At 42.1% G+C, this 15847-nt stretch overlaps 1 protein-coding gene across 7 annotated transcripts in view; it reads right to left on the bottom strand.

Annotated features, from left to right (window-relative positions):
* kcnt1b (potassium sodium-activated channel subfamily T member 1b) overlaps positions 1 to 15847 on the bottom strand; it is a 433004-nt gene that overhangs the window by 120918 nt on the left and 296239 nt on the right. For all 7 annotated transcript variants that reach the window (XR_015760695.1, XM_087998271.1, XM_087998272.1 and 4 more), the window contains one exon: positions 2445 to 2625. Coding sequence is in view for 6 of the 7 variants with exons in the window: in XM_087998271.1 (XP_087854397.1) it covers positions 2445 to 2625 (181 nt within the window). In the remaining variant the exon portion in view is untranslated. The remainder of the gene's footprint in view (positions 1 to 2444; positions 2626 to 15847) is intronic.

Here is a 15847-nt window from a genome sequence, read left to right on the forward strand (position 1 = left end):
ACACTACAGGCAATTTAGCGTGGCCAATTCACCTCACCTGCACATCTTTGTATTGTGGGAAGACACCAGAGAAAACCACACAGACATAGGGAGAATGCACAAACTAGGCTGGAATCGAACCCTGGTTCCTGACACTGTGAGACAGCAGTGCTAACCACTGAGCCACCGTGCCACCCACACCTGGTTACTGACAAGCTGCAGCCAGGGCTGTGTATAAATGGAGATTTCACTGGCACCAAGTGGCTGATAAAATGACGTAGGAAGGATGTTTCCTCATGTGGAGCAATTTAGAACAAGAGGTCATCGTTTTAGGATAAAGGGCAGCAGGTTCAAAACAGAGTTGAGGAGAAATTATTTCTCTCAAAGGATTGTGAATCTGTGGAGTTCGCTCCCCCAAAAGCCCAGGTAGCTGGCCAGGGAGGAAGGTTACAATATTGGGTGACTGTCCTGCTGCTATGACTCTCCAGAGAGGGCAGAAGTGATCAGGAGATGGGCTTCAGAGAGGGGGCAGCAGAAGGAAGTTGGGGGGGGTGTAGGGTGGTGGAGCTTTCAGTATTGGAGTTGAGCCAGGATGAGCTCTGCTACATATCCTCGCTCCCTTATTGCTTAAGCAAAGGGTCTGCTTCAGGCAAAGACTCTGCGTGGAATCATTCTGCCTTCATTAACCCTTGGATACAACACCTCCAATACATAATGACAATGTGATCAGGTTCCTCGCCACACCCAATGCTCAGGCACTCTTCACTTTGTATCTGAAAAACAGCTGCTGTACTATCAGCTTAAAAACATAAGAACTAGGTGCAGGAGTAGGCCATCTGGTGGCACAGTGGTTAGCACTGCTGCCTCACAGCACCAGAGACCCGGGTTCAATTCCCGCCTCAGGCGACTGACTGTGTGGAGTTTGCACGTTCTCCCCGTGTCTGCATGGGTTTCCTCCGGGTGCTCCGGTTTCCTCCCACAGTCCAAAGATGTGCAATTCAGGTGAATTGGCCGTGCTAAATTGCCCGTAGTGTTAGGTAAGGGGTAAATGTAGGGGTATAGGTGGGTTACGCTTCGGCGGGTCGGTGTGGACTTGTTGGGCCGAAGGGCCTGTTTCCACACTGTAATGTAATCTAATCTCTCCTCTTGAGCCTGCTCCGCCTTCAATAAAATCTTGGCTGATCTTTTCATGGACTCAGCTCCACTTACCTGTCCTCTCACCATAACCCTTAACCCCTTTACTGTTCAAAAATCTATCTATCTTTGCCTTAAAAACATTCAACGAGGTAGACTCAACTGCTTCACTGGGCAGGGAATCCCACAGATCCACAACCCTTTGGGTGAAAACGTTCTCCTCAACTCAGTCCTAAATCTGCTCCCCCTTATTTTGAGCCGATGTCCCCTAGTTCTAGTTTCACCTGCCAGTGGAAACAACTTCCCTGTTTCGATCCTATCTATTCCCTTCACCATTTTATATGTTTCTATTAGGTCTCCAATGAATATAAGCCCAGTCTACTCAGTCTCTCCTCATAAGCCAACCCCCTCAACTCTGGAATCAACCTGGTGAACAACCTCTGCACCCCCTCCAGTGCCAGTACATCCTTTCTCAAGTAAGGAGAACAAAACTGCGCACAGTACTCCAGGTGTTGCCTCACCAGCAGCCTTTCCAACTTTTCAAGACAGTGAATTTCCAGATGTATCGGCCCACATTGTCAGTCAAGAAGGAGCGTGTGAATGAGATGCGCATGTTACATTGATTATACAGGTCAACAACATGCCTCAGGAACAGCTTATCATCTGAAAGAACACCCCCATTTAATTCCCTACAGGCTGAGTTGCTAACCCATCGAGTTAATCAATGGCTGCTGTCAGATGCACCCTTCAAATGAAGGGAAGAGGAGTAGAAAGAAAAAGCCTTGGAAACCTCAAAAGAGATAAACTACACTGTAGCAGGGGACCCAAAGCAGTGGTAGGGATTGGTCTCACATTATGTACCCCATTAGATTCAGTTCAATAGAAAGTGGGGATAGAAGGGTAATGCAGTAGAAAACCAGTTCAAGGCCTGCCCAGCCAAAGTTGGAATTTCACCCCAAATGCATGGTGCATATCCATTGGCTGGACTGGTAATGCAGAATGATACCAACAACGTGGGTTCAATTCCCACACTGGCTGTGGCTACCATGAAAGACTGTCCTTCTGAACCTTTCCCATCCCCTGAGGCACAGTGACCCTCAGCCTAAGCCATCACCAGTCATCTCTCTCCAATGAGAGAGCAGGGGTATGGTGACTGTACTTCTAACAGCATTGATGGAGTGCAGGCAGAAGGAAAACTCCTCTCAGTTAAGGAATGCTTCATAACACCGAGCAATTTATTGTCCTTCAGGAAACTTTTGCACTGATAAAGTCAGCAAATAGATAAACAGCAAGCTTGCAAGAATGTCCCATCAGCCTGGCTTGTCACCTACCTGGAGAGGCAATACAACTAAAGCAACGCAAATCATTATGACAACGAGGAGTTGTGAAAGCCAGATCCTAGGAGTCACGTCACCATATCCAACCGTAGAGAAGGTGACGATGCAAAAGTAGAGGGATTTGAAAAGGCTGAGGTTGCCTCCTGCTCTCTCCAAGTGTTGGATTCCACATGTCCTGTAAGGTTAAATGGAGCAATTAAAGGTTGGCATTTCAACAAGGCACTAGAGTTAACTGCTGAACTTCGGAGTCGATCTTAACATTTTCTGCCTTTTTCACTTCAGCTTTCCTGTAAACAATCGCACAAAAACCTGAAATGCTGTCCTACAACCTCCATGTGACTATTGTGTGTGTGCAGAATTAGGCAGGAGGAGGGTTCAGGAAGCATTGCTTCATCACACACAAAAAAACCCCATTCCTGTCCACACTCAAAATACACATTTAGACTTTCCAGCTACAGTCACTGACCTGATTATGATTGTGTTAGCACAGGAGCCTGTTAACCACAAGACATCACTCTATGTAAGATGAGTTGGCTTACAGCTGGCTAGGATTCAAGCCAGGGCTTTATTTTGTACAGGTCCCACATTATCCAAATAAAATCATGAGCTAGCCTTTTGTTTGTTATTTATTAATCTCTAATAAAGCCAGTATTTATTGCCCATCCTTAACTGCGCTTGAGAAAACTGCATGAGATGCATCAGTAAAAACCCAGTGTTGGAAATACTCAGCAGGTTTGGCAGCATCTGCAGAGAGAGAAATACATTAACATTTTAGCTTCAATATGACCATCTCTGAATTCTAAACCACTTCTGAATGAGAGGCATTTCATGAAACTCCCTCCCTAAAAATACAAATGGATATCCCTGGTTCATAGTTCTTTGAGCTAAGGGGATCAAAGAGTATGGGGTGAGAGTGGGAATAGGGTTGAATGATCAGCCATGATCATATTGAATGCTGGAGGATGCCAAATGACCTACTCCTTTTCCTACATTCCATGTTTCAATGTTTATACCATATGGACTGCAGCAGTTCAATAAGATTGGCCTTCACAAGGATAATTAGGGATAGACAATAAACGTGATGCCCAAGGAGAGTAAATCATAGTCGCCATTATTAATGTTATCAGTCCAGATTGATTTCATTGACTAAGTTCCAGCTGTGATACTGGGAATGAGCTCATGTTGCAGAGAAGCATTGTTTTCCTTAATCCAGTAACATTACATGATCTTACCTGTACACAGTGTACGTAGCAGCAACAGTGCAATCATCGACCAATTGTAGATTACCATCCCTGAGCTGTGTTCCATGCTCTGAATAAAGATCAACTAGGTCTTGGGAATTGGTTTAGCTCAGTTGGCTGGATCATTGATTTACGAGAACAGCATGGGTTTGATTCCCATCACTGGTTTTTGGGTTACCATGAAGGACTTGCCTGAGGTCTAGTGGCCCTCAGGTTAAATCACTAACAGTCACTTCTCTTGCTAATAAGAGAGTAGCCCCTATGGTCTGGTAAGACTATGGCAACACAACAACAACTGGGTCTCACTGCTTAGCTCCACTAGCCAACAAATTGTGATTGCTCGCCATACTATAAATATTTTGAGTCTGTTAGATAATTTTCTTCCCGCCAATCATATTCCCTAAATAAATATTATGGCCAACCCAGCTGTGTCCCTATTATCATCGAATCTAACTGAAAATAAAAAAAACTCTGATTATTTAGTCATTATCATAAAGCTGTTTGCTGAGAGTTGGCTTGGTGCAGTTTGGCTGCTGTATTTCCTAACTACAACTGTGACTACATTTCAAAGGGACTACATTTCGAATGAAAAGCTTCAGGATGTCCTAAGTTTGTGGACTGTATTGCACACATTTAAGCCACCTCTTTTTTGAACTGCTTAAACACTGATCCTACTGATACATCTTTCTGAGTGTGTTGCAAATGAGCTCAAAAGACTGATAACACACTCTCGTCTGTATTATGTAATAAAACCGTGATGAATCCATGATCACAATAATCAAAGACACGTAAGTTCAATCCTGATCTTCCCAATATTGGCCATTGTCTGTCCTTTTAACTGTACATTCCATATTCCAATGAATACATTTGAAGTTATTAACTCATTTTGACAAAGACATTTACTCTTTCATTTTGTATCTCAATTTCTTGGAAATGTCCACCTAAATCTAATACTATATTAATTGGTAAAATTCTTGAGCTGGGGATTCCACAGAATCTTACAAGTCAAGCAGACCCTACTCCCAAATGGATTTTAAAACACAACCACTGATACTTCCTAATGTGAAATTAAAACAAAAGCAAACTATTTAGAGCAAAGAAAAGCTCTGATTCACCAAAAATAGGCTTGTCATTCTGTAAGGCACATATATAAATGTGAAAATGTAGAAAGCTGAACTCCCCATTAGGGGCTATTAGAATCAGTGTTATGACAATTATGAAGAATTTACAGTCAAGGCAAGCCATGTGGAACAGTATGAAATACATTATGAATTCTGAAATGAGTAGCAACCACACAATTACCAACACCTACTAATTTCCTATGGTATTATACTGCCATGTTAAAAAAAAACCACTCATCTCTAGCAATCTCACAGTAATTAATGTTCTGTTCTATAAAAGCTTTCTTAGAAGCTGAAATGACGCACATGGGTTGGAAAATGACAGGTAATTCTGCTCAAGGTAAATCTTCCTACTTGTATTTACATAGCACCTCATCACTTTTTGACAAAATGTCTCCCTCTGTCTCTAAGAGGTGTGCAGTGATAATTGCCATATAGTTAAACATAGCATCCATTCTCTGACAGTCATACCACAGCAGTACGTCTTAGCTCTAACCTCTGGTGTTGTTGGTTGTAAGAGAAATGTTGGTCAGTGTCATTTGAAGAGTAGTACAGTTAGATATGTAACAGTTAACCCAACCAAAATGCAGACAAGAAAATTCACCTGTTTCACATTCAAAAACAGGGAGCTCGATGCACTTAACGATGTCTAACCATGTGTTCCACACCTGACCCTATCAAAAACCAATATAAAATTCTACCCTGTAGCATTCTCTGCCACAAAATGTGGTTGAGGTCTAAAATTTGATATAATTTCAAGAATGAGTTCTATATAATTCTTAGGGTTAATGGGTTCAAAGAGAATGGAGTGAAGGCAGGAACAGGAGACTGAGTTGGATGATCAGCCATGATCAGACTGACTGGTGGGGCAGGCTCAAAGGCCTACTCTTGCTCCTAGTTTCGATATTTTTGTAAAAAAAGACCAGTTTTCTTTTACTATCTGCATGACGACAAAGCCTCAGCACCTCAAAATCTTTCAGCAAGAAACCTAAGAGATTCTGCAGTTGTCTTAAAACTTTTCCATTCAGTCTAAAGAAAATGCCAGCAACAGGGATTTATATTATCACTTCATCAAGCTGTTGAATTGTTTCACAGATAGGTATCATTTGGAGTACTCTGTCTCGAACACAGAGTTTTAAAAGCAAGGTTAATCATCACATGCTGCATCTGGATTGCAGGCACATCCATTTAAATTATGGAAAATCTATTATTACGCTGTGTAGTGTACAATCGTTATATACTGCAGTGCAATTTCTGTAAATCGTTCTATGCTTTCAGAGACCATTAAGGTCAGATTTGTTGCATTTTCTTTCAGATGCAGCCCTTTGTCATGACACTTAGATATCAAGAGGCAAAATCTGGACTTGAAGAACAAAGGTTACACTAGGGAACTGGTGACGTGGTAATTCTGGCAAATCAGCCAAACAAAGAGGAGGTTTTGCTTCCAGTGCCAAGTATTAAATGCTACAGAAGTGAGATTTTACAAGATCAGAGTATTTGAGGGGAAAGGGGAGGTAATGGCCTAGTGGTATTATCGTTGGACTGTCAATTCAGAGACACAGGTAATGTTCTGGGGACCTGGACTTGGACCCTGCCATAGCAGATGATGTCATTTGAACTCACGAATACTTTTCATCAGTATTCACACTGGAATAAGACAATGTTGTCAAGGAGAATACTGAGATAGAGGCTAATAGACTAGACAGGATTAAGTTCACAAGGTGGAGGTGTTAGCAATTCTGGAAAGTGTGATAAGTCCCCTGGGCCAGATGGGATTTATCCTAGGATTCTCTGGGAAGCCAGGGGGAGATTGTGGAGCCTTTGGCTTTGATCTTTATGTTAACATTATCTACAGGAATAGTGCCAGAAGACTGGAGGATAGCAAATGTTGATCCTTTGTTCAAGAAGGGGAATAAAGACATCCATGATAATTATAGACCAGTGAGCCTTGCTTCCGTTGTGGGTAAAGTGTTGAAAAAGGTTATAAGAGATAGGATTTATCATCATCTCGAGAGAAATAAGTTGATTAGAGATAGTCAACACGGCTTTGTGAAAGGTAGGTCATGCCTCACAAGCCTTATTGGATTCTTTGAGATAGTGATCAAACAGGTGGATGAGTGCAAAGCGATTGATATGGTGTATATGGATTTCAGTATGGCATTTGATAAGGTAAGCTATTGCACAAAATATAGAGGCATGGAATTGAAGGTGATTTAGTGGTTTGGAATCAGAAATTTAGAGGCTAGCTGAAAGAAGACAGACGGTGATGGTTGATGGGAAATGTTCATCCTGGAATTCAGTTACTAGTGGTGTACTGCAAGGATATGTTTTGGGGCCACTGCTGTTTGTAATTTTCTTTAAATGACAAAGATGAGGGCGTAGAAGGATGAGTTAGTAAATTTGTGGATGATATTAAGGTCGATGGAGTTGTGGATAGTGCTGAAAGATGTTGCAGGTTACAGAGGGACATAGATAAGCTGCAGAGCTGGGCTGAGAGGTGGCAAAAGGAGTTTAGTGTGGAAAAGTGTGAGATGATTCACTTTGGAAGGAACAACAGGAATAAAGAGTACTGGGCTAATGGCAAGATTCTTGGTAGTGCAGATGAGCAGAGAGATCTTGGTGTCCATGTGCATAGATCCTTGAAATTTGCCATCCAGGTTGATAGAGTTGTTAAGATGGCATTTGGTGTATTAGCTTTTATTGGTAGAGGGATTGAGTTCCGGAAACATGAGGTTATGCTGCAGCTGTACAAAACTCTGGTGCGGCCGCACTTGGAATATTGCGAACAGTTCTGGTCACAGCATTATAGGAAGGATTTGAACGCTTTGGAAAGGGGTCAGAGGAGATTTACGAGGAAGTTGCCTGGTATGGAGGGAAGGTCTTATGAGGAGAGGCTGAGGGACTTGAGGCTGTTTTCCTGAGAGAGAAGAAGGTTGAGAAGTGACTTTATTGAGACATTCAAGATAATCAGAGGATTAGATAGGGTGCACAGTGAGAGCCGTTTTCCTCAGATGGTGATGGCTAGTACGAGGAGATATAGCTTTAAATTGAGGGGTGATAGATATAGGACAGATGTCACAAGTAGTTTCTTTACTCAGAGAGTATTAGGGGTGTAGACTCGCCAAAGTTAAGGGCATTTAAATGGTCATTGGATATACATACGGATTGAAATAGAATAGTGTATGACAAATAGGCTTCAGATTGATTCCACAGGTCGGTACAACATCGAGAGCCAAAGGGCCTGTACCGCACTGTAATGTTCTATGTTCATTCAAAATCAGGAATTAAGAGTTTAATAATGACCATGAATCCATTGTCGATTGTTGGAGAAAAACCCATCGGTTCACTAATGCCCTTTAGGGAAGCAATCTGCCATCCTTACCTGGTCTGGCCTGCATGTGACTCCAGACCCACTGCAGTGTGGCTGACTTAACTGCCCTCTGGGCAATTAGGGATGGGCAATACATGCTGGCATGCCCTCATTACGTGAATGAATAAGAAAAATAATCTTTTCAATTTAATATAAAATAGAGGACTAATGTGGTCTGAATACAGGCTTGGGTGGCTCAATTGTTAAAGGTTAACATTGGCCAAGTTTGATTTATTAGGAAGAATGAGCAAGACATGCACTTTTATTTAAAAAATGAGCAAGGCATTTCTGCTAATGGTGTATAAATTGTTTCTCTCCAATCCCAGGAATGTTAGGTTTTGTAAATGGTTATACTTAAAACTGCTAATCTACTTTCAAGATAGAATAGAATTCAGAGGCCAGTAGACAGCTTATTATTATTTCTACCTGGATACAAGGCCGTCTGATTCATGTTGCGACAGAGAGGTATTCTGGGAGGGCAGGAGTCCATGGGATGCCAATAGAATTGGGTTACAGCTTTTCCTAGAATTAGCACTGAATTTCAGCCTGTAGGAAGTACAAGAGGGAGGGCAGGAGAGTGACAGAGAGACTGACAGACAGACAGAGAAAAGGGTGACGGAGGTAGAGAATCTCTATTTTCTACACAATATGCAGGTGAGAGCTCTCACTCAGAATAAAGAGGCCAAGATCATGAAGGTTAAAACAAAGCTGGAAAATGTGCTGACATTTTACTGGAGGAAGGACGCTGGAGGTAACCACACCACAAAAACCATCTTGGGCAATGGATGTTATCCAACTGGAAAGTGACAGAGATAGAAGCAAACCATCAGGTGCTAAGTATCAGATTGGATCCGTTCGGGAAGAGTAAAGAATAACTGTAGAAGGAGATTTTTGTCCATGGCCAAGATTAAACAGGGGAAGTTTTTCTATAATTTAGATGATCACATTATCTATGAACTGCTGTTTGATTGCTTTCAGTTTGTTTCAGTAAAAGTTTTAAGAGCTTAAAAACTTGATGTACAACTCCTTTAAATTATTCATTGAGAATTCACATTTCCTTTTTAAAAGTTACAGGTCTCTGTGGAGATCTTCATAAGAGATGGTACTCACTACTATCCTTTATTTAAACCTTTATTAAATACATTTTATAAGTTAAATTTTTAGACTGAGTAGAGATTCAATAAAAACTGTCCAACTCATTTATACAGGGATTCTCTTCGATTGTGATAAGTGATATACATTTGGCATGGAACTGCAATTATTTAGTTTACAGTAAAATTATACATTCAAAAAATCTAATTTTACACTAAACCTGTAAACTTTTATTCCTTTAATGTTGTATGTCCATCAACATTTATGAATGCAAACAGTGTGCTCACATTCTAGTGAAATCAACTTGGCTCCAAATTCAGCTTTTCTGGCCAACTCTCAAAGGGGGCCGAATTGATAGACCACATTCCAAAGGGGGATGGATTGGATGGGGAAGCAACTGATAGCCAAGTAGCTTTAATGTCAATCTGCATGAGCTGTCTCTTGGTTTCTTTCTCCTTTGCTATAATAAAAGAGCATAGAGATGTACAGCATAGAAACAGATCCTTTGGTCCAACTCGTCCATGCTGACCAGATATCCCAACCCAATCTCGTCCCACTTGCCAGTACCTGGCCCATATCCCTCCAAACCCTTCCTATTCATATACCCATCCAAATGCCTCTTAAATGTTACAATTGTACTAGCCTCCACCACTTCCTCTGGCAGTTCATTTCATACACGCACCACCCTCTGCGTGAAAAAGTTGCCCCTTAGGTCTCTTTTATATCTTTCCCCTCTCACCCTAAACCTATGCCCTCTATTTCTGGACCACCCCACCCCAGGGAAAAGACTTTGTCTATTTATCCTATCCATGCCTCTCATGATTTTATAAACCTCTAAAAGGTCACCCCTCAGCCTCTGACACTCCAGGGAAAACAGCACTAACCTATTCAACCTCTCCCTATAGCTCAAATCCTCCAACTCTGGTAACATCCTTATAAATCTTTTCTGAACCCTTCCAATTTCACAATATCTTTCCGATAGGAAGGAGACCAGAATTGCACGCAATATTCCAGCAGTAGCCTAACCAATGTCCTGTACAGCCACAACATGACCTCCCAACTCCTGTACTCAATACTCTGACCAATAAAGGAAAGCATACCAAACGCCTTCTTCATTATCCTACCTACCTGCGACTCCACTTTCAAGGAGCTATGAACCTGCATTCCAAGGTCTCTTTGTTCAGCAACACTCCCTTGGACCTTACCATTAAGTCTTGCTAAGATTTGCTTTCCCAAAATGCAGCACCTCATATTTACCTAAATTAAACTCCATCTGCCACTTCTCGGCTCATTGGCCCATCTGATCAAGTTCCTGTTGTAATCTAAGATAACCCTCTTCGCTGTCTACTACACCTCCAATTTTGGTGTCATCTGCAAACTTACTAACTATACCTTTTATGCTCACATCTAAATCATTTATATAAATGGTGAAAAATAGTGGACACAGTACTGATCCTTGTGGCACTCCACTGGTCACAGGTCTCCAGTCTGAAAAACAATCCTCCATCACCACCCTCTGTCTTCTACCTTTGAGTCAGTTCTGTATCCAAATGGCTAGTTCTCCCTATATTCCATGAGATCTAACCTTGCTCACCAGTCTCCCATGGGGAATCTTGCCTTACTGAAGTCTATATCGATCACGCCCACCGTTCTGCCCTCATCAATCCTCTTTGTTACTTCTTCAAAAAACTCGATCAAGTTTGTGATACATGATTCCTCACACACACAGCCATGTTGACTATCCCTAATCAGTCCTTGCCTTTCCAAATACATGTACATCCTGCCCCTCAGGATTCCCTCCAATATCAGGCTCACTGGTCTATAGTTCCCTGGCTTGTCCTTACTAACTTTCTTAAACAGTGGCATCACGTTAGCCAACCTCGAGTCTTCTGGCACCTCACCTGTGACTATTAATGATGCAAATAACTCAGTAAGAGGCCTAGCAATCTTCTGGAATTTTTTGAGGATGTAACTCTGAAGATGGACAAGGGAGATCCAGTGGATGTAGTGTACCTGGACTTTCAGAAAGCCTTTGATAAAGTCCCACATAGGAGGTTATTGAGCAAAATTAGGGCGCATGGTATTGGGAGCAAAGTACTGACTTGGATTGAAAATTGGTTGACTGGCAGGAAACAAAGAGTAGTGATAAATGGCTCCATTTCGGAATGGCAGGCAGTGACCAGTGGGGTACCGCAGGGATCAGTGCTGGGACCGCAGCTTTTTACAATATATATTAATGATATAGAAGATGGTATTAATAGTAACATTAGCAAATTTGCTGATGATACAAAGCTGGGTGGTAGGGTGAAATGTGAGGAGCATGTTAGGAGATTACAGGGTGACCTGGACAGGTTAGGTCAGTGGACAGATGCATGGCAGATGAAGTTTAATGTGGATAAGTGTATGGTTATCCACTTTGGTGGAAAGAACAGGAAGGTAGATTAATACCTAAATGGAGTCAAGTTAGGTAAAGGGACAGTACAAAGAGATCTGGGTGTTCTTGTACACCCGTCAATGAAGGTAAGCATGCAGGTACAGCAGGTAGTGAAGTAAGCTAATAGCATGCTGGCCTTCATAACAAGAGGGATTGAGTATAAAAGCAAAGAGGTTCTTCTGCAGCTGTACAGGGCCCTGGTGAGACCGCACCTGGAATATTGTGTGCAGTTCTGGTCTCCAAATTTGAGGAAAGACATTCTGGCTATTGAGGGAGTGCAGCGTAGGTTCACGAGGTCAATTCCTGGAATGGCAGGACTATCTTATGTTGAAAGATTGGAGCGACTGGGCTTGTATACCCTTGAGTTTAGAAGACTGAGAAGGGACCTGATTGAGCTGTATAAGATTATTAAAGGATTGGACACTCTGGAGGCAGGAAACATGTTTCCGCTGATGGGTGAGTCCCGAACCAGAGGACACAGCTTAAAAATAAGGGGTAGGCCATTTAGGACAGAGATGAGGAGAAACTTCTTCACCCAGAGAGTGGTGGGTGTGTGGAATGCTCTGCCCCAGAGGGCAGTGGAAGCCCAGTCTCTGGATTCGTTTAAGAAAGAGTTGATTAGATTAGATTACTTACAGTGTGGAAACAGGCCCTTCGGCCCAACAAGTCCACACCGACCCGCCGAAGCCACCCATACCCCTACATTTACCCCTTTACCTAACACTACGGGCAATTTAGCATGGCCAATTCACCTGACTTGCACATCTTTGGACTGTGGGAGGAAACCGGAGCCCCCGGAGGAAACCCACACAGACACGGGGAGAACGTGCAAACTCCACACAGTCAGAGGCCTGAGTCGGGAATTGAACCCGGGTCTCTGGCGCTGCGAGGCAGCAGTGCTAACCACTGTGCCACCGTGCCGCCCCCATAGAGTTGGATAGAGCTCTCAAGGTTAGTGGAATCAAAGATTATGGAGATAAGGCAGAAACAGGATACTGATTGAGGATGATTAGCCATGATCATAATGAATGGTGGTGCAGGCTCGAAGGGCAGAATGGCCTACTCCTGCACCTATTGTCCATTGTCTATTCCCTCGCTGCCCACAGAGTTCTAGAGTCCACCTGGTTAGGTCCTGGGGATTTATCCACTTTTATGCATTTCAAGACATGCAGCACTTCCTCCTCTGTAATATGGACACTTTTCAAAAGGTCACCATCTATTTCCCTACAGTCTATATCTTCCATGTCCTTTTCCACAGTAAATACTGATACAAAATACTCATTTAGTATCTCCACTATCTCCTGCGGCTCCACACAAAGGCCGCCTTGCTGATCTTTGAGGGGCCCTATTCTCTCCCTAGTTATCCTTTTGTCCTTAATGTATTTGTAAAAGCCCTTTCGATTCTCCTCAACTCTATTTGCCAAAGCTATCTCATGTCCCCTTTTTTCCCTCCTGATTTCTCTCTCCCTACTGCCTTTATGCTCTTCTAAGGATTCACTTGATCCATCCTGCCTATACCTTACTTGCGCTTCATTCTTTTTTTTAACCAAAGCCTCAATTTCTTTAGTCATCCAGCATTCCCTATACCTACCAGCATTTCCTTTCACCCTAAAAGGAATGTACTTTCTCTGGATTCTCATTATCTCATTATCCCATTTTCCAGCCGTCCCTTTATCTGCGAACATCTGCCGCCAATCAGCTTTTGAAAGTTCTTGCCTAATACCATCACAATTGGCCTTCCTCCAATTTAGAACTTCAACTTTTAGATCTGGTCTATCCTTTTCCATCATTATTTTAAATCTTAATAGAATTGTGGTCACTGGCCCCAAAGTGCTCCCCCACTGACACCTCAGTCACCTGCCCTGCCTTATTTCCCAAGAGTAGGTCAAGTTTTGCACCTTCTCTGGTGAATACTGAATCAGAAAATTTTCTTGTACATACTTAACGAATTCCTCTCCATCTAAACCTTTAACATTATGGCAGTCCCAGTCTAAGTTTGGAAAGTTAAAATCCCCTACCATAACTATCCTATTATTCTTACAGATAGCTGAGATCTCCTTATAAATTTGTTTCTCAATTTCTTTCTGACTATTGGGGGGATCTATAATACAATCCCAATAAGTTGATCATCCCTTTTTTATTTCTCCAGCAGTCACCAGCAGCTTGTGACAGAAACCAACTAGCTTTAGATTCAGTTTGATCGTAAGTGACCCGACAACTGTCATGTCATTCATGTTTAGTTCCCATATTGCGAACAGAAAATTGTTTGACACAATTACACAAAACATATTGTGCGCACTCACATAAAATAAACAAATTTCATTGCCACTATTCAGTAATCTCAAGAGAACGCATTTGAAATATATTTTCCAAAACAATAACCAGCCCACCTAGGGATTGGGTGGCTCAGTTGGCTGGACTGCTGGTTCGTGATGTAGAGTGATCTGAAAAGTATGGGTTTAATTCCTGCACTGGCTCAGGCCCACCTTGTCCTCATGCCTCACCTTGGGCACAGTGACCCTTGGATTAAACCATTGATTCTTCCTTGAATGAGAGCACGGGACTATGGTTACTTTACCTTATATATTACAATTAGGAGAGGTGGTGGCCTAGTGGCATTATTCTCTGGACTGTTATTCCAGAGATCCAGGTAATGTTCGGGTGACCCAGGTTCAATTCCACTATGGCTGACAATGAAACTTGAATTCAATAAAAATCTGGAATTGAGAATCTAATAATGACTGTGAATCCATTGTTGGAAAAACCCATCTGGTACACTTATGCCCTTCAGGGAAGGAAACTGCTTTCCTTTCCTGGTTTGGCCTACATGTGATTCCAGACCCACAGTAATGTGGTTGACTCTTAACTGCCCCCTGGGTGATTATGGATGGGCAATAAATGCTCCCTGACCAGTCATGCCCTCATCCCGTGAATGATTTTTTTAAAAATTGAGGATATGTAGATAATGCTTCAGTAACCCTGCACAAATCAAGATTCCATCTTCCATCATCCTATATTTTAAAATTGTGACTGGTTTTAGCTTTTCCAGCAAGACACTCTCAACTCTGATCTCCAGCATCTTCAGACTTCACTGTCTTCTAGGATTGTGTGCTCTGCTTTAGAGGAATGACCAATGACTGGAAATCTAAGTGTGAAGGTGATCACTCCAGTCATAAACCACTGTGAAAATACGTGCCTATTTATAGTCAATAGTTTGTTAATTCTATTGTATCCAAAATAGCATTGTTCGCTACTTCATAAAGAGGGCATAAGGATTCTGTCTTTCAGCAGAATTTCCCTCACCTTAGTAAGGACAAATGTGAGAACTTGAGAAGAAATAGCTCAGTTGCAAATGCAGAATTTGAATATCTTCAATCTATAGGTGTGTAGAGGTGAGTTTTATACTTTTATTGCAGGTGCAGACATTTTATTTTTGTTTTAGCTTCGAGAGCTGACATGATATTATGTCAGATATCTTGCTCCCAGTCATTGTTACCAGAACATAAAGGATATCACCAAGTTACTGCCGTTACAATTGGAGGAAATCACTTACAATTGAGCATTGTTTGTCCTGCACCTGCTACAAAGTGATTACATTTTGGTTAAAGGGAACCTTAACAGTTAAAATAAGTGGCCCTCCTCTTCAACTTTCCTGAAGGTGGCTTTGATCTGCTGTTATAGGTCAGCACAACCATATCCAGAATCTTCCAACCCCCATCAGATAGGACGTCATTCCTGTTAGGATCCCACCAGAAATATGAAAATTGAAGAAAATAGAAGATAAGGCAAGAGTAGGGTCTGGAAAGGGAAGGGAAGAAAAATAAGTCACATCTACCCTGAATGTTTCTATTTATAGTAGTCACATCCAATATTGCTGAGAAACAAGGTTTGTTGAGTTTGCAATAGGTTACTCAAAACAGTTCAAGGGACAGTCAGAATGGTTTAAAGGTTAACAGTCTGTTAAATGGAGGCAGTCCAAAGACAAAGTTGCTGACTTCATGCTGCTGGGCAGCCAGGCACTTAGGAGAAGGAAGTAGAAATTTCATCTCAAAAAGGTCCTGCTGTAGCAGACACTTGTACTCCTGAGAAATACACAAATCCAATAAGTGCAGCTAGGGATTGGGGTTAGGGCTCAGGAA

The sequence above is a fragment of the Chiloscyllium plagiosum genome, unplaced genomic scaffold, assembly GCF_037043375.1.
Source record: "Chiloscyllium plagiosum isolate Xiang-an unplaced genomic scaffold, Cpla_swu_hap1 HiC_scaffold_21, whole genome shotgun sequence".
NCBI lineage: Eukaryota > Metazoa > Chordata > Chondrichthyes > Orectolobiformes > Hemiscylliidae > Chiloscyllium > Chiloscyllium plagiosum.